Genomic DNA, 25,919 nt, shown 5'->3' with positions numbered 1-25,919 from the left:
TATATTTTGGTAATATAATATTCTTCACATATTGGTAATATAATATTCTTTACATATTGGTAAGATAATATTCTTTACATATTGGTAATATAATATTCTTTATATTTTGGTAATATAATATTCTTCACATATTGGTAATATAATATTCTTTACATATTGGTAAGATAATATTCTTTACATATTGGTAATATAATACTCTTTACATATTGATAATATAATACTCTTTACATATTGGTAAGATAATATTCTTTACATATTGGTAAGATAATATTCTTTACATATTGGTGATATAATACTCTTTACATATTGGTAAGATAATATTCTTTACATATTGGTAAGATAATATTCTTTACATATTGGTGATATAATACTCTTTACATATTGGTAAGATAATATTCTTTACATATTGGTAAGATAATATTCTTTACATATTGGTAAGATAATACTCTTTACATATTGGTAAGACAATATTCTTTACATATTGGTAAGATAATATTCTTTACATATTGGTAATATAATACTCTTTACATATTGGTAAGATAATATTCTTTACATATTGGTAAGATAATATTCTTTACATATTGGTAATATAATCTCTTTACATATTGGTAATATAATACTCTTTACATATTGGTAAGATAATATCCTTTACATATTGGTAAGATAATATTCTTTACATTTGGTAATATAATATTCTTTACATTTTGGTAATATAATATTCTTTACATATTGGTAAGATATTATTCTTTACATATTGGTAATATAATACTCTTTACATATTGGTAAGATAATTTTCTTGACGAATCGATGACATAACATTTTTAGAGTGAACTTCTTAGATCACACTACACAACAAAGTTTTTGCTTAATCAGTGATGTCGAGAAACCCACTTGTTGAGAAATTTATATGCAAAAACGGCTCGTTTGGGTTGAGAAAATATTTTACACCGTGAACCTGACGATGACCGAAGAAGGTCGAAACGTTGTTCGCTTTTCTATGTAAAATATTTTCTCAACCCAAACGAGCCGTTTTTGCATATAAAGTTTTTGCTTCTTGAATACTATTGAGTGTTTTTTGTAGATTGTTGGCTGCTGATCATGAAAATCACATCCAAATTTGTTCATCACGTACCGTTTCATCGAAATCTTCAGTTTTGCTACAATGGAAAAACGATATCAGGGCAACTGGAATCCGTCAATGCTTATTGACTACTATTGGACACTGCAACATGATGCACCGGATATTGAATAGAAACGAAAATCAGGAGCAAAACACTTTTAATCATATTGAACTTAATGGCGTATTAGAAACATAAACGACATTAAATACCTTATTGCCGATAAACAGTTAACTGTCTATTTCTCAGAGTTCCTACGTGAGGAAGCAAAACCAAAACTATATTTGCGCATACCCACCAGGTACCTGTCACAATCAGCAAAAACTTTTCAGGAAGCAAAACTTTTTAAAAAGTTGTTGTGCAGGGTAATCAATGAAATAATCTTCTTATAGTATCAATAAGCCAACATTGTTATCTTATAGTATTAATAAGCCAACATTGTAATCTTATAGTATAAATAAGCCAACATTGTTAATCTTATAGTATCAATAAACCAACATTATTATCTTATAGTATCAATAAACTAACATTGTTACCTTATAGTATCAATAAGCCAACATTGTTAATCTTATAGTATCAATAAACCATCATTGTTATCTTATAGTATCAATAAGCCAACAATGCTAATCTTATAGTATCAATAAGCCAATGTTGTTAATTTTATAGTATCAATAAGCCAATATTGTTAATCTTATAGTATCAATAAGCCAACATTGTTAATCTTATAGTATCAATAAGCCAACATTGTTAATCTTATAGTATCAATAAACAAACATTGTTATCTTATAGTATCAATAAACTAACATTGTTACCTTATAGTATCAATAAGCCAACATTGTTATCTTATAGTATCAATAAGCCAACATTGTTAATTTCCATTTTTAACTATTTTTACAGTAATCAGATATTTTCTCTTTTCTCAAATACACTTTTTTTACGTGTTATAGTAAAACAATTAATTTTATTAATTATGGAGTTAAAAGTGTTAGTGTATGAACACTTTCAACAGATTCATGTTATTTTCAGTTAATAATATAAAATTAATTTGGTGGATACTCTTCTTCTTGATTTTAGTTTAGCATGTGTTTTATCCCAATGTAAATGAGTGTTCTATGATAAACTGTTTAATTAAATAGTTCAATTGTTCTTCAGTTATAGATGTATTTGGCCAAATCTTTTAAAGATTTATGGTAATAAAATAATAGACTAATATTTCTCTTTTCTCACAACTATTGTTCGTTTTTAGTATTTTATTCTGCAGACAAAATTGTTATGTATTAATAATTAAGGATACATTAAATAGTTAACGTCTTTATTCAATAAATAATCAAACTTTTATACATATATCTTATGTATCCAGTGTATCTGTGTACTGTCCTTCATTCTCACTGCATAATATTATGCGACGTTATGTTCTGTGAGACGTTTTCAAGTGCAAATGGTCTTAAATCGGCCATATTTCTCTGAAAAAAAGAAAAAATTATAATACATGCGTAATTGAATATAACATATGGATGGGTAGGGACTTACGGGCCACCCTGTATTTAGTAGATCCTCATTACATTTAATTCGGTGAGCACAAAGTTCTATTAGTGTTCAAGAATAGCCTTAACGATTGTATATATAGTTAAAACAACTGTACGTGTTTTTTATTTGTTATATAAACGTATACTGAAACAAGAGTTCATATCGAACAACCCATTGTACACAAATAACATCTATTGTTTTGAAGTTGTACATACTTATCAAACGAATAGAGTTAAAATCATGAAGTTAGCTTTAGTTTAATAAATTATCTTTTAAACATTGAACTTTCTAAAGTATAAAGACAGCATTAAATAAATCTTTTGGCAACGAATGTACTTAACATTATGTTATGTTTCATTTGTCATTAATTAACCTTAATGTCGTATCTCGTACTTAACATTATGTTATGTTTCTCTTGTCATTAACCTTAATGTCGTATCTCGTACTTAACATTATGTTATGTTTCTCTTGTCATTAACCTTAATGTCGTATCTCGTACTTAATATTATGTTATGTTTCTTTTGTCATTAACCTTAATGTCGTATCATGTTTTTCTTCCATTCGAGATTGTATTGTATGTCAAATAACATAAGCGTTATGGGGTCCGTGACAATAGAGTTAGTGGAAGGGTCTTTGGTAAATATTGTGTAATTGTTGAGTATAATATCTTTGATCTTATATATTGTCCAAATTGTAAGATTAAGGATACTGACTACAACTTTAAGAACTTAAACTATGTATATGACTTATTGTGTTATATTTAGATGACAAATATGTGAATATATATCAAAAACTTAGTGACCTAGAAGTTGAAAATATTTTTGTTTATTGAAGTATAAAGTACTGTCAATATATAGTTAGCTTTATGTAATATTATATGAAGGATAAGAATATATAAATTTATGTTGATACAAGATCGTTGTCAGAGCTAACGTATAGTGAACACACAGTTTGTAATTATAGAAAATAAGCCTATATTTATGTGTTACTTTACGAGTCTTTGCTTCTGTATATTGAAGATATCAAAGCTGTTTTAAACTTTAGGGTAGTAGTATTTGAAGATCAGTACGACAAGCAATTTAGTTTTCAAATATTTTGCGTAGTTTCTAATAGAAACTTTAATTAATTTATGATAACCTACTTGAACAAGTTTATACTACAGATATTATTACATTGACTGTATGTTAATATTTTATAAACTAAGGAGTTTTCTTAAATAACATAAATATATCATGACGTTTTGTTTACAAATATTTCAGTACGTTTGTTAAATATGTGATTTATTAACATACAGTAACACTTTTACATCAGGTTATGTGAGTTTTTTATGTCAACTAGAAATTTGTTTAAAACATTTATTGGTGATTTGTATTTTAACCATAAAATACTTAACCTGACATTTATTTATAAACTAATAAATATTCTTATATAGTATCATGGTGTGTCTAAGATTTTACTTAAATATAGTAAAGATATTATAGCTATCTATTAGTTTTGTGTGAGAAAATCACAGAACTTTGGTGATTTTATACATTTCATAAAATGTAAATATAGTTGATACAAATATGATTAAGCTACCCAGTTCTGCTGTGTAATGTGAAACACACTTTGTCGACTTAGAAGCAACCTTTGTCATTCCACATTTTCTGTATCGTTTTGCTTGAATACATACATTCACTGTTTCAAGAATGTTATATTTCCTATAACGACCACCTAGGAACAGAAAGTGTCAAATTTTGACTGGATTGTTAGCGAATTCAAACAGAACATGGAATTTTATATCTTTTTAATCGTTTTCAATGAACAAGAATGGTTTAGTGGTTTTCAATGAACAAGAATAGTAGCTGGAGAGTTTAATGACATTTATTTCTATGTTATCATTTAAAGTGAACAATATATAGAAAATGGTAAGATTTGTTGTTTTAAGTATTATTAACTATTTGTTTAAAGGATACTATCTGACAACTTATTTCTTACTATTTATGACAATAAACTAATCGCTTCTGTTAGATGAATCAAAATTCGCCATTGTCAGTGAGTTGAAATCTTCGTCTAATATATAGCAACAATGTTGCAAAACATAAGATAATTAAAATAATGATGAAATCTCCCACATTTAAGTAGAATCGATCTGTCATTTTGAAACTTGGTCTGAGCCACGTAATACAATCTGATCATTTGCTGTATTCTGGGTGAATTATGCTATAATTTTGCGCTAATTCTTAAATACGGAAGAGAAGCAGTTATTATTTCGTATGGCTTTATTCGTTACTGGTAATTGCATTTTAGAAATTCACAGTTTAATCGAATACAAAAATTGTATTTAACTGATATGTGTCCCTAAACTACATATTTACAGTTAACCATCTATTTTAAACATGTTGTAACCCACAGGTAGCGACAATGTGTTATAATTAACTTTTATTTTAGTAAATGTTTTCCGTAAATACAAACTTCGCAGTCTAAACATTACTTTCATTTTACTTTAACTGGTCTCAAACACAGATAGTTTTCCGGTACAGTATATAATAACATATCTTGACATATCATTAATCATTTAAAGACTATGTAAGGAATATTAAATTTCAGTAATTAAAGTATAATATACACGTGTAGAGTTTATCATTAAATATATTGTTTTTTAATAATGTACACGGGTAGAGTTTATTATTAAATGTATTTTGCATTATAATGTAGATATGTACAGTTTATTAAATATATTGTGTATTGTAATATACACGTGTAGAGTTTATCATTAAATATATTGTTTTTTAATAATGTACACGGGTAGAGTTTATCATTAAATATATTGTTTTTTAATAATGTACACGGGTAGAGTTTATTATTAAATGTATTTTGCATTATAATGTAGATATGTACAGTTTATTAAATATATTGTGTATTGTAATATACACGTGTAGAGTTTATCATTAAATATATTGTTTTTTAATAATGTACACGGGTAGAGTTTATTATTAAATGTATTTTGCATTATAATGTAGATATGTACAGTTTATTAAATATATTGTGTATTGTAATATACACGTGTAGTTTATTATTAAATACATTGTGTATTATAATGTGCATGTGTGGAGTTTATTACTAAACATATTGTGTATTATAATGTACATACGTTTAGTTTATTATTAAATATATTGTGTATTATAATGTACGTGTGTAGAGTTCATTATTAAATATATTGTGTATTATAATGTACGTGTGAAATTTCATTGTTAAATATATTGTGTATTATAATGTACATGTGAAATTTCATTATTAAATTTGTGTATTATAATGTACATGTGTAGAGTTCATTATTAAATATATTTCTTATTATAATGTACATGTGAACTTTCATTATTAAATATGTGTATTATAATGTACATGTGTGGAGTTAATTATTAAATATATTGTGTATTTTTGCTGCAGTATAATTGAATATATTTAAAGGTTTTTTAAAGTGAACATTATTTATAGTTTCTTATTAAATTTATATAATAGCTCATATTTTGTTTATATAACACTGAATTGTTAAAAAACAAACATTAGTCACTTGAGCTTTGGGGTTTTTAGCCACTTACTGTAAAATAGACTTGACATTTCTAATTTCATGGTTTTTCTCAATCTGTATATTTTCTTAACCAAGATGGCCAATAACTTTAAATATCAATAATAGTTTCTCGAGCATTATGACAAACATGAGCTTTACATGTAATCACAGATTTTTAATCATTTTACTTTATAGATAAATTACATTAAATTACGATAAATGCACAGAGGAACATCACTGTGCATTTGAAAGACAACTGAGTTTAAATGTGAATAAAGTTTTAAAATATGTAATGTTATTTAACTGAGTCTAAATGTGAATAAAGTTTTAAAATATGTAATGTTATTTAACTGAGTTTAAATGTGAATAAAGTTTTAAAATATGTAATGTTATTTAACTGAGTCTAAATGTGAATAAAGTTTTAAAATATGTAATGTTATTTAACTGAGTCTAAATGTGAATAAAGTTTTAAAATATGTAATGTTATTTAACTGAGTCTAAATGTGAATAAAGTTTTAAAATATGTAATGTTATTTAACTGAGTCTAAATGTGAATAAAGTTTTAAAATATGTAATGTTATTTAACTGAGTCTAAATGTGAATAAAGTTTTAAAATATGTAATGTTATTTAACTGAGTCTAAATGTGAATAAAGTTTTAAAATATGTAATGTTATTTAACTGAGTCTAAATGTGAATAAAGTTTTAAAATATGTAATGTTATTTAACTGAGTCTAAATGTGAATAAAGTTTTAAAATATGTAATGTTATTTAACTGAGTCTAAATGTGAATAAAGTTTTAAAATATATAATGTTATTTTCAATGTGACTAACGAGCAAAGGTAATGTTGAAATTTCTTGCAGCCCTACACTATATGTGTGGCCACATGACACCTTGTCCATACTGTTTGTGACTGATCTTTGTAATTGTTAAACTTCTGTTTCCAGATTGTATATGTGTGTGTTGTTTTTATTAATATCTTAGCTTTGGAGTGAAACACTGAAAGAAGCTACATATTACAAATAATATGTAAAATACGTAAAACACTGAAAGAAGCTACGTATTCCACACCATAAATGTCAGAAAAACGTATAAAATGGACGATACCAAGGTTTCTTTACCTGCTTAAATGATTACACCTTTGAGAAGTTAACACTATTTATCTAACTTTTTGTGTGTTAACTTAAACGTCAAATATGCGAGTTCTTGATCGAAACGTAGTAACAGCTTATTTGAATTGCAAATATACTGGATTAATAAAACGTGAAATAAAAGATATGTACTATATTTTACCATCAGATACTGAAATATAATTTCTAAGTTATTTGTTCATTTTATATAAATGATACTTGTTGTTTTTGGCATGTTCCCTGTATATATGTATCTGATAGATGAATAAACGTTAAAATATTCCTTAATGTTTGACACTTTACAAGTTTGAATATGTATGTTGAAGGTCAGTTTTAAATTGTAAGTAAAGTCCGCGGCTGATTTAGTTTTCAAATGTTTTGTATAATTTCTAAGATAAAGAAATCTTTGATGAATATCAATTAGAGTTTATTATTCTAAAATTATTTTATTAACTGATGTTTCTTGTTGCAAGTATTAAACTGTTAACAAAACTTCAGTTACTTGTTTCTTGGACTAAATATTGAAGAGGTGTGTGATTTTCTACGTGAGTTGTAATCTCTTTCAAACACGTTATATTGAATAATATTTTTGGCAATTTATTATATTACTGAAAATCTTTAAACACTGGTTAATAATTAACAGCAAGTTTAAATTAAGATACGACAGGAGATTTAAGTCACTAATAAACTACCATTAAGCTTCCTTTTTGTTAACAATTTAAGTACCTAATGAATTAGTGTTAAGCGTCATATTTTTGCGATGATTTAATTATAAATGTAATTCAAATTCTTAACTATCTAAATAGTGATTAATTATATTCTTGATGAGACATATATTTATTTTATCAGTCATGACAGCTTTAGAAATACATTCTCTACCTTGAGGTACTGTCATCTAATCATTAAATTTAGCTGCTTGTTGTGGCAGCGTAGCAATGCGTCCGCTGACGACGCGTTATCTGAAGACAACTATAGGAACTATGAATAATCACTTTGGTGACATCACCCCCTCTTCAATGAAGCAGCTAAAAAGAGTGAAGTGACATCCTTTGGGCTGTAAAGTGCAATTTGTACTGTTATGGTAAAACTCCAGGATTACCCAAATTACTTCTAACTATATCTACTTCAAAATAGTTCCTGCCTGAAAAGAATTCCATTATAACACCAACTTAAGATACCTGAGTACATGTGCTAAGACTGTTAAAAATAGGTCTACATATATATATATTTATTTATTTATAAGGTCCTGATAGCTCCAACAGTGTGAAACGTGTTTACGAATAAACAATTTCTCAAACGTAAAAAGTAAATTAAAACAGGATAAACTGACCAAATGTATATCTTCAGTAGAAGTACTTTCTATATTGTAGATTAATACTTTTCTATTACGAATTAATAATTTTATTTTTGACTGTAACATTGTAAAAAGTTATGAGTTAGAACATTCATAAATTTAATTATATTTATTGTACAAAACTTCATTTCTTTAATAGAATCTCAACATGAGTATCATGCGGAAAGGTGGATTTCAACTAGATACTATGATACCAAACGCTAATCCTTATGCTGAGTATGTAATTTTTAATTATCTAATAATCATAAAATATGATGATAATGTGTTTATTTATTTGGCAGGAAGTTTCATATTAATTGGTAAATATAATGACATATCCAGCTTAATAACATTTATTAAGGGCTACATTCATGTGTATATCTAACTTATAAACTTACTTCCACAAATCCTCGGCTAATCGATTACAAACATTTTAACTTACCCACTGTTGATAAATCACAGACAAATAGACGCAATAGCTCCTAATACAAAAAAAACAACATTAAACATTACCTAAAAGCGTCCATTCACCAATTCTTCTCGATGGTTTTATTTTTTAACATTTTGCAGAAGATGGTCTGTCCGAAATTAAGCCAAAAGCTGCACAAAGAGCTATCAGTGATCTGTCTGTTCAAAAACCTGATTGCTAATGTTCCAAGTCTGCAGACATACCACAGATTGAATGACCTCTTGTACCTTTATTGCTAGTTGCTGTCTTCCCTTGTCGAGTTAGTCCAATTAAGGCTCTAGTGATTCTCTGGAACCAATATCGACTTTGATTTTCTTCTGTTATATTCTTCTTACCAAACTCATTATTCTCTCACGTTCAAACATACTTAAGGTAGATGATTATTTGAACCACATGTTCTTCTAGATTTTGTAAACCAAACGTGACTCTTTCCATAACCTGTTTTTCTTTAAACTTCGCTCCTTTCTTGCTTTCAGACTCATAAAGAATTTTCATTTTACTAGTAGCTGAGTTAATTCTTGCTTACGCTCAGTTTGTTAAATGCCTGTTGACAACAAACAAGCCTTGTTTGTTTTTAAGTCAGAAAATGATTTTATGTAACAACAGCAGTAAGAGAACGATCTACAAAACCTCTTACCCTATGCAAGTACTTTGGAGTTGGCCAATATTAAACAAGTTCAGTCTTGGATAGGTCTGTTTACAAATGCTTTCTGTGACTATATTCTCCATGAAACTTGCGTATTGTAAGAACAGTTTACTATTTTAGAATTCAGCCTAATATTACCTTCCTTCAAACATTTGAGAAATTTCCTTAGCCTATCAAAAGTATTATCAAAGATCCTGTCTATGTGATTATGTTATCAAAGTAGATAAGTACGATATTTCAGGACAGTACAGATCAAATGTATTCCATTACGAATTGAAATATGGCAAGTAATCCAAATGGTAACACAACCACTTGTACAGATCAAATATATATCAAGTAATCCAAATGGTAACACAACCACTTGTACAGATCAAATATATATCAAGTAATCCAAATGGTAACACAACCACTTGTACAGATCAAATATATATCAAGTAATCCAAATGGTAACACAACCACTTGTACAGATCAAATATATATCAAGTAATCCAAATGGTAACACAACCACTTGTACAGATCAAATATATATCAAGTAATCCAAATGGTAACACAACCACTTGTACAGATCAAATATATATCAAGTAATCCAAATGGTAACACAACCACTTGTACAGATCAAATATATATCAAGTAATCCAAATAGTAACACAACCACTTGTACAGATCAAATATATATCAAGTAATCCAAATAGTAACACAACCACTTGTACAGATCAAATATATATCAAGTAATCCAAATGGTAACACAACCACTTGTACAGATCAAATATATATCAAGTAATCCAAATGGTAACACAACCACTTGTACAGATCAAATATATATCAAGTAATCCAAATGGTAACACAACCACTTGTACAGATCAAATATATATCAAGTAATCCAAATGGTAACACAACCACTTGTACAGATCAAATATATATCAAGTAATCCAAATGGTAACACAACCACTTGTACAGATCAAATATATATCAAGTAATCCAAATAGTAACACAACCACTTGTACAGATCAAATATATATCAAGTAATCCAAATAGTAACACAACCACTTGTACAGATCAAATATATATCAAGTAATCCAAATGGTAACACAACCACTTGTACAGATCAAATATATATCAAGTAATCCAAATAGTAACACAACCATGTACAGATCAAATATATATCAAGTAATCCAAATAGTAACACAACCACTTGTACAGATCAAATATATATCAAGTAATCCAAATAGTAACACAACCATGTACAGATCAAATATATATCAAGTAATCCAAATAGTAACACAACCACTTGTACAGATCAAATATATATCAAGTAATCCAAATGGTAACACAACCACTTGTACAGATCAAATATATATCAAGTAATCCAAATGGTAACACAACCACTTGCCTCATTGTATTTTATACAGTAAACGCCAGCATGTTTCTACTTGGCCAGTCGACTTGCACTTGTTAGTACTCATTCTTAGACTTGATTCTTTCACATAATGTGTTTCTTAACTCATTTCAAGATAATGGGGTGTTTTTAGACCCAAAGATTCTCTCTTAGTCTCCTTTATCAGTTTCCTTTTCAGACATCCTTTAGCAGTAGTATTTATCTGTGTGGATTTATCCGCAGTCCAGGCACTATGTGTTTAACGGGATTATTTGTCTAATTAATATTTTTAGTTCTTCTAGACTATAGTTAAATTACTACTTCATATCACAATCCTGTAACATGTATCTTTATTTGTTTGGCCATAATGAACAACCTAACAGTTTTTAAAAAATTACCACCTATTTTTTCGGGCTTAATCTATAAATTGATCATGTGCCAATGAATCTATTATCAAGTCACGTGAACTATTCATGTAAGATAATTAAGCAAGTCTTCTCAACTGCCCTATAAGTGTAGCTGAAGTTTCTTCTTTCCTCCATGATCTTCTTCGAAACATTGTTATCCGTATTCCCTCTGTAAGTCTCCAGTTACCTTATGGATCTCATTTTCAATCAGATTTGGTTTTTATTGTTCTTTAAATATTACATCTCTTTATAATAATATGTAAGTTAACTTACAATAAAGTTTAAAATCACCCTAATATAACAATACCAAATTCTATATAGTATCTAAATATATATAGATACTATTTTCTATATATCACATTTCCTCTTCAATTCAATATTCGTTTGTATTTCAACTAAACAGTAAATGTGATACGCCGAAACTAATATTTATATAGAATTTGTTCCTATAATTTGGTTTTAAAAGTTATTGTAAGTTATGCCTTTTACACTTTTCTCTAAACCCGCGTCTCTTACCTCTTAGTTTTCCTTTATTTTTTATACATTTCTGGTTTTGTTTCAGTTTTCTGTCCCCTATTATTCTTAACAATATCTTGTTTCAATATTCTAGAAACGTATCTCACTTCCTTCCCATGTTGCCTTTACTTTGAAGTTGAAATATCGTCAAAGTTATGTTTTATATTAAGCAAACTAATCCCATTTCTGACAAAATGTCTTGTAAAATGTTTGTATTTGGTTAGGTTTTATAATTATTTGTTGAAAATATTACCAATTCCAGTTTATGTAAATAGAAAGTTTATTTACTCTTCAATAACGTTTGCCACAGGCTTGATTCACTCTTAGTCCTAACTTGCTTACAAACTCCAGAAATTCCTCTGCTGATTAATCAACAACAAAAGCGCTAAATACTACCTCAAATCACAGACAGATAGACGCCAAAAACTCTTACTGTTTAAGCCATTAAGAGGCATTGAAGTAATAACCTGGTATACTAAAACTCATTTATACACTAAATACTTCAATGATGTCTCTTTTCAGCCGTGCTTTCCACATACCACACGAAACATCCAGATTGCAAACTTTAATAAAAGAAGTGCATGCGACATCTGGTAAAAAAAAATATCTAAATCGATGTATTAAAATGTAGCTTACATTTAACGTTTAATATATGATGTCACAAAAATAATCTTGCAAAATGAACAGATTTTAACGAAAATGTTTCATGTGATGAAGTACATCAGTTAAACGTTTTGTTGAAAACAATGACCAATGAATGGTTAACAAACTATGTTGTAATGTGTATTTTCTATCATTCAGCTATGGTTTTAATTACATGCTCTTAGATTTTGATATTTTCTTATGGCAGGTTGGAAAATGTTGCAGAATATTTTGATCCTGTTTATGGAAATTGCTACACTTTCAACGCAGCATGGTCTGGGTCAAAAGTCAGAAAACTATTTGTGACGTATTATGAAACAGAGCATCATGCAGTGACTACAAAAACAAACAGTATACGTCTCTAAGAGTTATATCAACAGAAAAATTAAAAAACTATATCGATTGTTGTTAATTCGATAAAACATTATTTTTCTATACTGCACTATAATTAAATATGTTATCTATGTTTTAATTGTTTTCTGGGTAGTGTACAAAAACTACTGAAATTATAGCTGAAAGTACTTTATACAAATAACTATCCTGACTATAAAAATTACATGTTATTTATTTTGTATTATATGAGAGATATAGTAAGACTTTTATTTTAAAAGTTTTAAATAATATTTTGTGTTATCGCATAGGTTCAAAACTAGTTAACTGCCACATAGAACTGACCTGCACCATCTTACATTATATAACTGATAACTGGTACTTAATTAGTGATTTTAAGTTTACAACTCTCACAGATTAAAGTATACAAATGTTGAGATTTTACAAGAGTCAAAAATTAAAGTCAGGGATTTCAAGTTGGATTTTTTTGCTTTTCTGTCAGTCTAGATAACACTGACACATTGCAACAGACTACAAAGACTAAAATAGAGAAATTCGTGCCTTTCCTGTAATTTTACCACGTTAAATTTACAAAATACTTCATGTAATTATTGTTAATAACCTTCCATTCATCTGTAATGCGAACAGTTTTGATTATATTCTGCACAAAACAGACAGATAAGAAATTAGTGCCTTTCTCGCGGTTTTACAGGGGTAGAAAATAAACAGAATTAACAATGTGGTAATTTGATCAAATGGGCTGTCTGTACTCTGTCCACTACGATTATCGAAACTCGAATTTTGGTGTTATAAAATCCCATACTTGATGATGAAAATATAACTCGTGTAATAATTAGTTCAGAACAAAAGAAAACGTTACAAGGGTTATTTTATATTTTTAACAGGCCCATCACAAGCATTTTATTTGAAAAACAACCAACTACACAGTTTGTTTTTGTTTTTTAGTTGAAAAATTTTGGACACTTTTCGCATCACTTTAACGATGGGGATGCGAAAAATGTTTTGAAGTGATAAAGTGACTAAAATTAGCAATAGGAGCTTAGCAGTCAAACATAAGAAACATGGAAGTCTCCAAGTGACATATAGAAATATTCAAGAACCATTTAAAGCCACCTTGGTAGATATTGGGCAGCAAGCGCGGTAAAATATTATACCTGTACCTGCTTTCAAAATTCCTGTCTGCTCATTCTACTGTTGACTATCGTGATGATTCAACCTTCCCAACGGAATCACAATTGAAATCGTTCGTATCTCTGTTGAAGGTTGAACATGAAAAAATGTTATAGAAGAAGCATAAAAGGTTGGCAGTTGCTTAACTAATGATACTGAGAATGAGGCTCTATTGATAAATACTGAATTTACTTAGTACTAGCTAGTATGAAGACTTGAAGATGCTGTATTTTACTATAAAATGTATCAATTAACAAACTTGTTTAGAAAAGATAGTCCAAATCCACCATCTCTTAGTTCTCAGACTGACATTACTTTTAATATTAGATAAATGTTAGTGTAAAGACATTCCTTAGATACTCTGAGACGTGTTAACTTCATTGTGAATGTTTTTAAAGCTTTAGTTATGCTTTATTTATTATTAGCACATAGCCCGCCAAAAAATGAGGGAACAAGTGCCACCACCCCACCCTATAATATATCCTAACCTCATTTCATAGCTAACTAAAATAATTCAATTTTGCCAAATCAAGCTTTACCAAGTAAGAGGTAGACGACTGCAGTCGAGATAGTCAATGTCTGTACATTCCTTTGTGAGCCAATCGAAACTAAGATCATTCATTGGAAACAAATCACTCCTCGCTATTACGAATCCGTAAGAGCGTTGTAAAGTGTGATGACCAAAGTTTAAAGTAGCCCATAATCTTAACTAGCTGTCTTTCCTTTAAGCCATAGCGCATGTAACGTGTCGCAAAGCATCATGCGAATACTAAAATAAACAACAGTTTTATTGTAGGCTTGAATAGTTGGTTTGTTTGTTTTGTTTTTTTAATTTCACGCAAAGCTACTCGAGGGCTATCTGCGCTAACCGTTCCTAATTTAGCAGTGTAAGACTAGAGGGAAGGCAGCAAGTCATCACCACCCACCGCCAACTCTTGGGCTACTCTTTTACCAACGAATAGTGGTATTGACCGTCACATTATAACGTCCCCACGGCTGAAAAGGCGAGCATGTTTGGTGTGACGTGGATGCGAACCCGCGACCCTCAGATTACGAGTCGCACGCCTTAACCCTCCTGGTCATGCTGGGTCTTGAGTAGTTAGAAAGAAAAAAGTACTAATGTATATTTTACTTTTACTGAGAAGTAAGATATAGTAGGTAACATATGTTTATATAAGTATCGATACTTCATTTAAAAAAATAACGTTTTGTTTTTAACTTCAAAATGAGTTCATTTGAACATAAAAACTTGTGAATATTTCTAGGGTTAGATTTATTACTATTTTTGCCACTACAAGACTTTGCTGAGACTCCAACTGCTATACTTTCGTTTCACGACCCTCACATAGCGCCAAATATGCGAAATCCAATCAATACGTGGAGACTGATACCAGGACGTTTATATCGGTACTTCATTTCTAAGGTACTGTCCACTTAACAAATCCTGTACAAAAATGGAGGTATTTTATTGCTATTTTTACAGAAAGAGCCTGTTTCCATTTTATAACATAAGCTTCTCTTCTCAGATGTCTCATGAATCATTCTAGATCGTTTCAAATTTTGTTTACCCCAACATTTTGTCATTACAACAGAAAACGTCAATTTTGCTACCACCACCGTATCAAACCAACTGTACAGACTATGATCAGATTGGTACAACACCAGCAAGACCAGGACTATTGGAAGAAAATGTGAGAATGTTCTACTTTCATTTTTCATTTTTAACTTAACGAAACTCGAGCGTTAAATGTGTTTTAAAAATAAGTGAATTTAAAAATAATTCTCAGATTAACTTTACAGATACTGAACAGATGTAAAACAGTATTTCATTTTCCATGAACGTATGGAAACTTGTAATCAAAATAAGTTGGAATAGTTACCTCATTCATTACTGTAAATATTAAAACAACATTGTAGGATAAAGATCAAGGCATAAAATAAACCAGGATCTGTTCCGATTGCAAAATAAGGAAAAAATAATTCTACATGGTTGATTGTTTCTCTAGATTCTAACTTGGTAAAGTTAATCTTTAATACAAAATTTTTATGGAAATAAAAATTCTCATTCTTATTGCATGATATTTAAATATATATATTCACGAATATTTACATCCTCTAACTCCCCTGCAGTTGATTCACGTGTAGCGCCTTCTAACGGTATGTTTTACAACCCTGGCTCTAACTTCTCTTTTAATATTGGCACAAAAATCGCATCATTCAGTATATTGTTTTCAAAGGTAGTGTATTTACATCTGTAACATTCAAAGTAAGAGGAGGTGAACAAAACAGATCAAATACATAAACGTATAAAACACATTTCGTGTTAGATTGCACAAGTAAGGGCAATGAGTTTATACGGTGTTTAAACTAGTTTCATTATCTCACAATTAATAACTTTACTTTTATGCACTAATCTGAAATAAACATCGACCACTCATAATACTGGCATCTAAACTAATATTAATTTCGACTCAAACAAACAAACTTAGCTAATACCAATTATTTTATGGATGTTGACAAGAAATACTTTGTATAATAATTAGTCCACTAAAAATGGTAAGTAGAAACCAGATCTTTCTTTCATGTTATCTTATTACAAACACCATAACTGTCACTTGTTTGTATGAAGATCAAAAGAAACATTGAGTAATGTCATGTCGCTATTGAGAGATAATGTAGTTATTTTTTGTAACAGATCTATCACGTGACTGAACAATGACAGTAAGTTTAAAAGTACTGACGATTAACATAGTGTATATATAACATACCTTTCCTAACCATAAAGTAAAATTAAACATTTTATATATAATGATAAAATATTCAAGTCAGGTGTAGTTTTAGACAATTCTGTCATTATTATAAATGTTTACTAGTTTTACCCTCGACTTTTATAGTTATGTAAAATGGAATGTCTTGAGAATGCAACGTTAGCTGAGTGTGGTGTTGTAGACTATATGGTGTCTCCATTTACTCTGGAAGCAAAAGAGAAAATGGGAAGAAATGTACGAGAAGGTGGTAAGATATGATGTTTTTAATGTTACTGGAACTTATAATTCTCTAAACTGATACTTTAAAATAATTATACGATATGAACTGTTTTCTCCTGAAATGTAGTTAACAAACATTGCTTAATTTAACAAATGAATTAAAAGTACAGTTAAAGGTTGTTGTTGTTTTTGGCACAAAGCTACTCGAGGGCTATCTGTGCTAGCCGTCCATAATTTAGTAGTGTAAGACTAGAGGGAAGGCAGCTAGTTATCACCACCCACCGCCAACTCTTGGGCTACTCTTTTACCAACGAATAGTGGGATTGATCGTCACATTATAACGCCCCCACGGCTAGGAGGGGGAGCATGTTTGGCACGACTCAGGCGCGAACCCGCGACCCTCAGATTACGAAGCGCACGCCTTAACGCGCTAGGCCATGCCAGGCCTGTAACATCTTTATATTGTGAACTTTTAAATATCTCTTTCTGTTGATGGTAAGTTTGTCTCCTGGTCCCTTCAGTAAGGTTGTAATACCTTCATATTGTGAACTTTTAAATATCTCTTTCTGTTGATGGTAAGTTTGTCTCCTGGTCCCTTCAGTAAGGTTGTAATACCTTCATATTGTGAACTTTTAAATATCTCTTTCTGTTGATGGTAAGTTTGTCTCCTGGTCCCTTCAGTAAGGTTGTAATACCTTCATATTGTGAACTTTTAAATATCTCTCTCTGTTGATGGTAAGTTTGTCTCCTGGTCCCTTCAGTAAGGTTGTAATACCTTTATATTGTGAACCTTTAAATATCTCTCTCTGTTGATGGTAAGTTTGTCTCCTGGTCCCTTCAGTAAGGTTGTAATACCTTTATATTGTGAACTTTTAAATATCTCTCTCTGTTGATGGTAAGTTTGTCTCCTGGTCCCTTCAGTAAGGTTGTAATACCTTTATATTGTGAACTTTTAAATATCTCTCTCTGTTGATGGTAAGTTTGTCTCCTGGTCCCTTCAGTAAGGTTGTAATACCTTTATATTGTGAACTTTAAATATCTCTCTCTGTTGATGGTAAGTTTGTCTCCTGGTCCCTTCAGTAAGGTTGTAATACCTTCATATTGTGAACTTTTAAATATCTCTCTCTGTTGATGGTAAGTTTGTCTCCTGGTCCCTTCAGTAAGGTTGTAATACCTTCATATTGTGAACTTTTAAATATCTCTCTCTGTTGATGGTAAGTTTGTCTCCTGGTCCCTTCAGTAAGGTTGTAATACCTTTATATTGTGAACTTTTAAATATCTCTCTCTGTTGATGGTAAGTTTGTCTCCTGGTCCCTTCAGTAAGGTTGTAATACCTTTATATTGTGAACTTTTAAATATCTCTCTCTGTTGATGGTAAGTTTGTCTCCTGGTCCCTTCAGTAAGGTTGTAATACCTTTATATTGTGAACTTTTAAATATCTCTCTCTGTTGATGGTAAGTTTGTCTCCTGGTCCCTTCAGTAAGGTTGTAATACCTTCATATTGTGAACTTTTAAATATCTCTCTCTGTTGATGGTAAGTTTGTCTCCTGGTCCCTTCAGTAAGGTTGTAATACCTTCATATTGTGAACTTTTAAATATCTCTTTCTGTTGATGGTAAGTTTGTCTCCTGGTTCCTTCAGTAAGGTTGTAATACCTTCATATTGTGAACTTTTAAATATCTCTCTCTATTGATGGTAAGTTTCTCTCCTGGTCCCTTCAGTAAGGTTGTAACACCTTCATATTGTAAACAAAGTTTTAAGTTTTATGCGGTGTACTCTTAAACTATGTACTCTGTTAACATTGGATCTCTGATCTGATATCATATATAAAGTTTTAATTCTTATTTTTGTATTTTAAACGTTGTTCTCCGTCGATGGTAGGTTTCTGACCTTTACTTAAGTTTTGTACTGTGTTCTTCTAAACGCTGGCTTATCTACTTTTCAACAAGTTGTTATCACAAACCACTTTCAGCTTCTGTTTAACATTATTATTATATATATTAGCTCTCCCCAACTCCTGTAATTCAGAAGATTCTTTGAACGCTTACAACACTAAAAATGGAGTTTTGATACCTGTAGTGGGTAGAAAAGTGATATTCCATTGAGTAACTTTACGCTTAATAACAAATAAATATTATTTGTTAAATCCCATGCATTTATAAAGTTTGGATAACAATTTTCTTTATGTTCCAAAATTACAATCTTCTATCTTGTTTCTTTATTCTTTAAAAGATACTGAGAACCAATGTGCACAAAGACTTATAGAAGAAAAGAACATACTTGTATACTGTGAAAGTGTTTGTCGTCAGCCCTGTAGGTAAGGAAGATTGTTTATTTGGAACTAAAACCCAAAATGTTTAAATGTTGATTAAATTACCACTCTAATTAAATATCACACAAATAAAACAAGAAGAGCAAATACATACTTAGTTTTGAATAAAAAGTGATTTAATATTTGGCTTTCTCTCTATCGTCCTGAATCTTAGTTTGTCTCCGATGGCCTTGAAATGTCCAATATTTTCAAAGAAATTACTTTTGCTTCATTCTGCTCAATAACTAGGGTTATCTTTAATCGTGTATCTTACTTTGAACTCTGGCATATGAAAATTACATTTCGTTGTTTAGAGATGTTAGGAATAACTTGTTTTGAAACAAACTGGAATTAGGTGATAGGCTCGTCTGATATAAAAATAGTTTTAACTTGACCAAACACTTGTATTTGAAGCAAAGCAACTTTCTGAAATTGTTAATGAGACTATACTAGCCACACATATAGTGAGGCTATATTAGCTACACGTATAGTACGACTATATTAGCCATACGTATAGTGAGGCTATATTAGCTACATGTATAGTACGACTATATTAGCCATACGTATAGTGAGGCTATATTAGCTACACGTATAGTACGACTATATTAGCCATACGTATAGTGAGATTATATTAGCTACACGTATAGTGAGACTATAGTAGCCACACATATAGTGAGACTATATTAGCCATACGTATAGTGAGACTATGTAAGTTACACGTATAGTGAGACTATGTGAGTTACACGTATAGTGAGACTATGTGAGTTACACGTATAGTGAGACTATATTAACCACACGTATTCCTTCAAGATATCATAAAAATAATACTTAAGGGCTAATGTTGTTTAGAATATAGGCACACGTTTTAATAAACCAAGTATTAACTGTTTAATACTATACAGGTGATAAGAAAAACGTATCTTCTATCAACGACAATATCTATCAAGAAATCCACATATAATATTAACTCATATTTTCAAAACCAAATGTTTAACTCTCTATATATCTTCATAGCCTAGCATATTTGTTTGTATATATAGTGCTTGCTACCTTTTTGTACACCTTAATGAAACGTATCCTTACATGTTTATACTCATGACACTTTCTGCATGATAAATTTGTTTGCATACGATAATAAAACATAACCTACCTTGTCTATACACATTACTTATTCTAAAATATACCGTATTTTCCGCCTAATAAGCCGAATTTCTGGCCCTAAATTTTGGACCTGATTTTTGGGGGTCGGCTTATTAGCCGATCACTCCTTTCGGAAATTTCTTCTTCTTAGGAAATATTTTTCTTTTGAAAATTACCATAGGCGGTAATTTTGTCCCATCAGCAAAGCACGTTAAGACTACAGTGAAACGTTGTTTCTGGAATTTCATTGGTTACCTAATTAAAGTGAGTGGAGCCAATAACGAATGACATATTGATTCCATCTCTGTCTCAATACGACACGTTCTGCTTTACTACAGAACGCTAATGATCACACACAACATGCATGCTGACGCTGAAACAAGACTAAGAAATCATTTTGAAGAAACTTGTCACTTCTTAAAAATGGCCTCGGCTTATTGGGCGGTAATAAGCAAAAACCCTCATTTTCAGAGCTGAAAATTGGCCTCGGCTTATTCCGCGATTCGGCTTATTAACCGGAAAATACGGTAACTGTTTTTATGATACCACATAATGAAACATATAATAACATGTTTATACACTGAGTACTTTCTTCATCACATACCTTTTTATACACCATAGTTAACAATAATGTAACTTCATTAAACTTATCTTGTTTATATACACGGTACTTGTTACACGACATAGCTATTTGTACACTGTAATTAAACACGACCTAACTTGATTATACATATAAAACTTATTGCATGATTTATCTATTTGTACACTGTAATTAAACACGACCTAACTTGATTATACATATAAAACTTATTGCATGATTTATCTATTTCAACACTGTAATTAAACACGACCTAACTTGATTATACATATAAAACTTATTGCATGATTTATCTATTTGTACACTGTAATTAAACACGACCTAACTTGATTATACATATAAAACTTATTGCATGATTTATCTATTTCAACACTGTAATTAAACACGACCTAACTTGATTATACATATAAAACTTATTGCATGATTTATCTATTTGTACACTGTAATTAAACACGACCTAACTTGATTATACATATAAAACTTATTGCATGATTTATCTATTTGTACACTGTAATTAAACACAACCTAACTTGTTTGTACAAGTAGTACTTATTGCATATTTTAACAGTTTGTAGACCACAATTAACGCATTGTAAACACCAGGAAGTTAAATATGTCGCCTCAGTTGATATCTCTAATGTTGGTCCTTCTTACCTATGACTTAATCTTCTTTAATGAATTATGATATGTTGCAGGAAGCTGTATGGGATAATTTAATTAGAAAATTATCAAATACTGAAAACAAAATAACAGAATCCTTATTTTAGTGCTGTATTAAAAATAATGTGTAGTTTGAATAGTTTTTGGATATGAGCTTTTAACTAACAAATTTTATTTTCAGAAACAATAAAACCTAAAACTAAACTCAGGGATTGTCCACAGTAAAAGATACTGTTACCACGGTTTAAATTTATCTTACGGTAATCTGTTTTCTCACTAAGCATACAATATCTAACTGAGAAACTTACTCACCTGTAAGATGATTGCCTGGGGTCAGCTTCTTTATCTAAATAGTTTTCCATAGTTTAAAATACCTGAAGATAGATCCTATTTTAAATTGAGAAGTTGGTGACTTTTTCTCAGATATAACACAATTTTTCACACAGTTGACATTTATATTAAAATCATGTTGTCAGATTCCTAGAATGTAATTAACTTTGAGGCTTTTCATAATTATAATATTCACGTCTTTGTGTCAAATCAGGTTATTCGAAGATTCTATAATATTTTTAATAACTTGGTTACTTCATTGCAAAAGTTACTTAAAAACTTTATAAAACAATGACACCTACTGGGGAAATATATAATCTACGATAGCTTAAACAATCACATTATTTCTCATCAGTAATATTTATAGATCGGTTTGTTCGTTTTTGAATTTCGCACAAAGCTACACGAAGGCTATCTGCGCTAGCCGTTCCTAATTTAGTATTGTAAGACTAGAGGGAAGGCAGCTAGTCATCACCACCCACCGCCATCTTTTAAGCTACTCTTTTACCAACGAATAGTGAGATTGACCGTAAGATTATAACCCCCACACGGCTGAAAGGGCAAGCATGTTTGGCGCGATAGGGATGCGAACCCGCGACCCTCAGATTACGCGTCGCACACCTTAACACGCTGGCCATTTATAGATCGGACTACTTATATTTTTCTTTAATTTAAACCAGACAATGTAACATTACAATACTGAAATAATTCAGTTGTACTTACCTTTTTATTAATTAGTACACCATTCCTTAAAACTCAAAGGCTCAAATGATCAAAGACAAAACTGTTTCCTTTGAGCGTCTTATTCAATTCTTTCTAATTAACATTGTTTAAGATTATTACACTTGCTTCTATTTTTTTAAGTATTAAAATCTCTCTTTATTAAGATTTTTTTTTCTGAAATGCTTCTTGGTCTTAAATCCTTCCCTGTGTTTTAATTTTTTGATGATTTATTTACTTAGGAAGCTAACTTATAGAGTTAAAGAAAAAACCAGAATTTGGCCTCTACCTTACGAAAGTTACAAGGTAACGTAAATAATTAAAATCAGACAATCTTAGTAAATTAATGAAAAGTACTTGTTATATATTTAGTTTGTTTTAAATGTGTTTCATATGTAACACATTTCAAAATACCTTTCATCATAAATGGAATGAACTCTCACACCTTGTTCAAAATAAATAACATAACAACATCTCACACCATGTTCAAGATAAATAAAGTAAGAACCTTTCACACCTTGTTTAAGATAAATAAAATAATACCTTCTCCACTTTCTTCAAGATAAAAATAATTTAACTTCTTACTCCTTGTTCAAAATAAATTCTAAAAGAATAAACTTATGGTCAGTTTAATATAAAACAATAGAAAACAATTTAATTATTTTAATTTTCTTTGACAAGTAACTCTAAATTGTAACGTAAGTAAATGTAATACGAGATTATCCATAAATAAATGTCGTTTACGAACTGCGAAGTTTGGAAAGTATAAACCATTGTTGTAAAACATGTTTTAATCACAGTAAGCATCATTTGCTTCAACACACTTTTGTTAACGTGTAACAATGCTGTTTATGCTCCTGCTCTAAAAATTAGAGTTTCTATAGTCAGTGAACTCCCTGAAAGCTTCTTCTGCAGCTGCCTGGTTTTTAAAGCGTTTATTGTTCAAAACGTGCTTGAAAAAATGAAAATCTGTAAGGAAAAGGTCTGGAGAGTAAGGTAGATGAGGCAGAACCTGGATTCCAAATTAGTGCAATTTTTGGAGCGTCATCCTTGACAGGTCTTATAACGCCGATTTTGTTGACCTTCAGTCAGCTCATGCAGAATCCATTTATCCAACTTTTTCATCTTTCCAACTACACTCAGTTGATTGGTAATGCCTGATTTGATTGTGCATAACTTTTCTGCAAGCTCACATACTGTTGTGTGAGGGTCTGTCTCAACTTAATGTGTTTTCATCTAAGGATGGCTTCCTTCCACGACTTTCATGATCTTCATGACTTTCATCTACATGTCGAAACCTTTGGAACCAATGCCAAACTGTACGCTTAGTAACAGATCCATGGCCGAATGCCTCGTTGATGTTCCTATGTAGTTTCGGTAGCTTTTCGTCCAAGTTTGAAGTCATAAAGGAAAATACGACGAAAGTCATATTTGTCCATGCTGCCCTAAGGATTGTGAAACTTAATCGTTAAAACAGCAAACAATTAAGACGCATTCTAAGTCACAAACCTTGTATTAAACTAACCAACCAACGATAAGTTACTCAATATTGAGTTCTAAATGTCATCATAAGAATTCTGACATTTATTTCTGTACAACCTAGTATTTTTACCATAGTAATCTCAAATTCTGAGGTTTTGTTTGTTTAATTACAAATTAGTATTTAGTGCAACATATTACGAACAACTGGATGATGTTATTTTTTTCTTAATGTTTTGTTGCATAGCTTTTCTGTTTTCAACAGTTCACAAGTACAATACACAAAATTCCTACTTTGGTAAAGTTAGTCTGCAGATTTGCCGATAAAATTTGAAAACTGTTATTTAATGCAATACCAGAATGTTCTCTGTTATACGGTACTAAATTGTATTTGCGTTACTTGTTTTAACCATCCAATTTGTTTTATTCTATATCATAACTGTAGTGTATAACACTAAGCATTTCAACTATTTTCTGCAGTATACCTATATATTGGATTTCTGGGTATACGTGATGAATATATCATACGGATGGAAACTTAGCAAGGATTTCGTCAAGTAAGGTTTTACTTTTTCCTCATAAGTTGTGGCTAGTTAGAACTAATATTTCTTTATGGCATAAATTTTGTTATCTATATCAGAATGTAGATATAGGCTCCATTTATAACAACTATAATTTGAAAGTATATTTGTTACATAAGTTTGCTTTTATCAACTTTGAAATGCTGATATTAGGTATACACTTTATCGGTTCATATCTAATACGGTTTAAATAAAGAACAGGTGTGTTTGTAACTGGTACTGTCATTAATATATACAGAACTGATATAATTGTAACTGATATATTCATTAGAACATAAAGGTACACAAGTTTATAATTGATGTAGCAATTACAACATAAAGAATAGATACGTTTGTATCTTATATAGTCATTAGAACGTAATGCTCGTGTGATAGATACTAGTTAGCTTGTGCCACGATACATTGAGGTGAGATTTATGATTCCAACCTAAACTGAGTTCAAACACAATAGGAACACTAGCTTTAATATAGCAGGCCATAGAAAAAAGTACTACAACAAACTACTTTCACATTTCTTTTTCAGTTATTTGACTGAAACAGTCTTATATAACATCATTACAACTGATATGCTTTAATCATATGACTGAAACAGTCTTATATAACATCATTACAACTGATATGCTTTAATCATATGACTGAAACAGTCTTATATAACATCATTACAACTGATATGCTTTAATCATATGACTGAAACAGTCTTATATAACATCATTACAACTGATATACTTTAATCATATGACTGAAACAATCTTATATAACATCATTACAACTGATATGTTTTAATCATATGACTGAAACAGTCTTATATAACATCATTACAACTGATATGCTTTAATCATATGACTGAAACAGTCTTATATAACATCATTACAACTGATATG

The 25,919-nt window shown here is 30.1% G+C and overlaps 1 protein-coding gene across 1 annotated transcript in view; it reads left to right on the top strand.

The window, feature by feature from the left end:
- LOC143224339 (degenerin-like protein unc-105) overlaps positions 1 to 25,919 on the top strand; it is a 54,152-nt gene that overhangs the window by 17,208 nt on the left and 11,025 nt on the right. The window contains exons 4-11 of the mRNA XM_076452729.1: positions 8,818 to 8,894; positions 12,921 to 13,063; positions 15,499 to 15,656; positions 15,826 to 15,924; positions 17,128 to 17,248; positions 19,452 to 19,536; positions 23,221 to 23,284; positions 24,938 to 25,014. Coding sequence (XP_076308844.1) covers positions 8,818 to 8,894; positions 12,921 to 13,063; positions 15,499 to 15,656; positions 15,826 to 15,924; positions 17,128 to 17,248; positions 19,452 to 19,536; positions 23,221 to 23,284; positions 24,938 to 25,014 — 824 coding nt within the window. The remainder of the gene's footprint in view (positions 1 to 8,817; positions 8,895 to 12,920; positions 13,064 to 15,498; positions 15,657 to 15,825; positions 15,925 to 17,127; positions 17,249 to 19,451; positions 19,537 to 23,220; positions 23,285 to 24,937; positions 25,015 to 25,919) is intronic.

The sequence above is a fragment of the Tachypleus tridentatus genome, chromosome 8 (assembly GCF_004210375.1).
Source record: "Tachypleus tridentatus isolate NWPU-2018 chromosome 8, ASM421037v1, whole genome shotgun sequence".
NCBI classification, from domain to species: Eukaryota; Metazoa; Arthropoda; class Merostomata; order Xiphosura; family Limulidae; genus Tachypleus; species Tachypleus tridentatus.
Note: the sequence above shows the minus strand (reverse complement) of the source record. Positions and strands in the feature narration are given on the sequence as shown.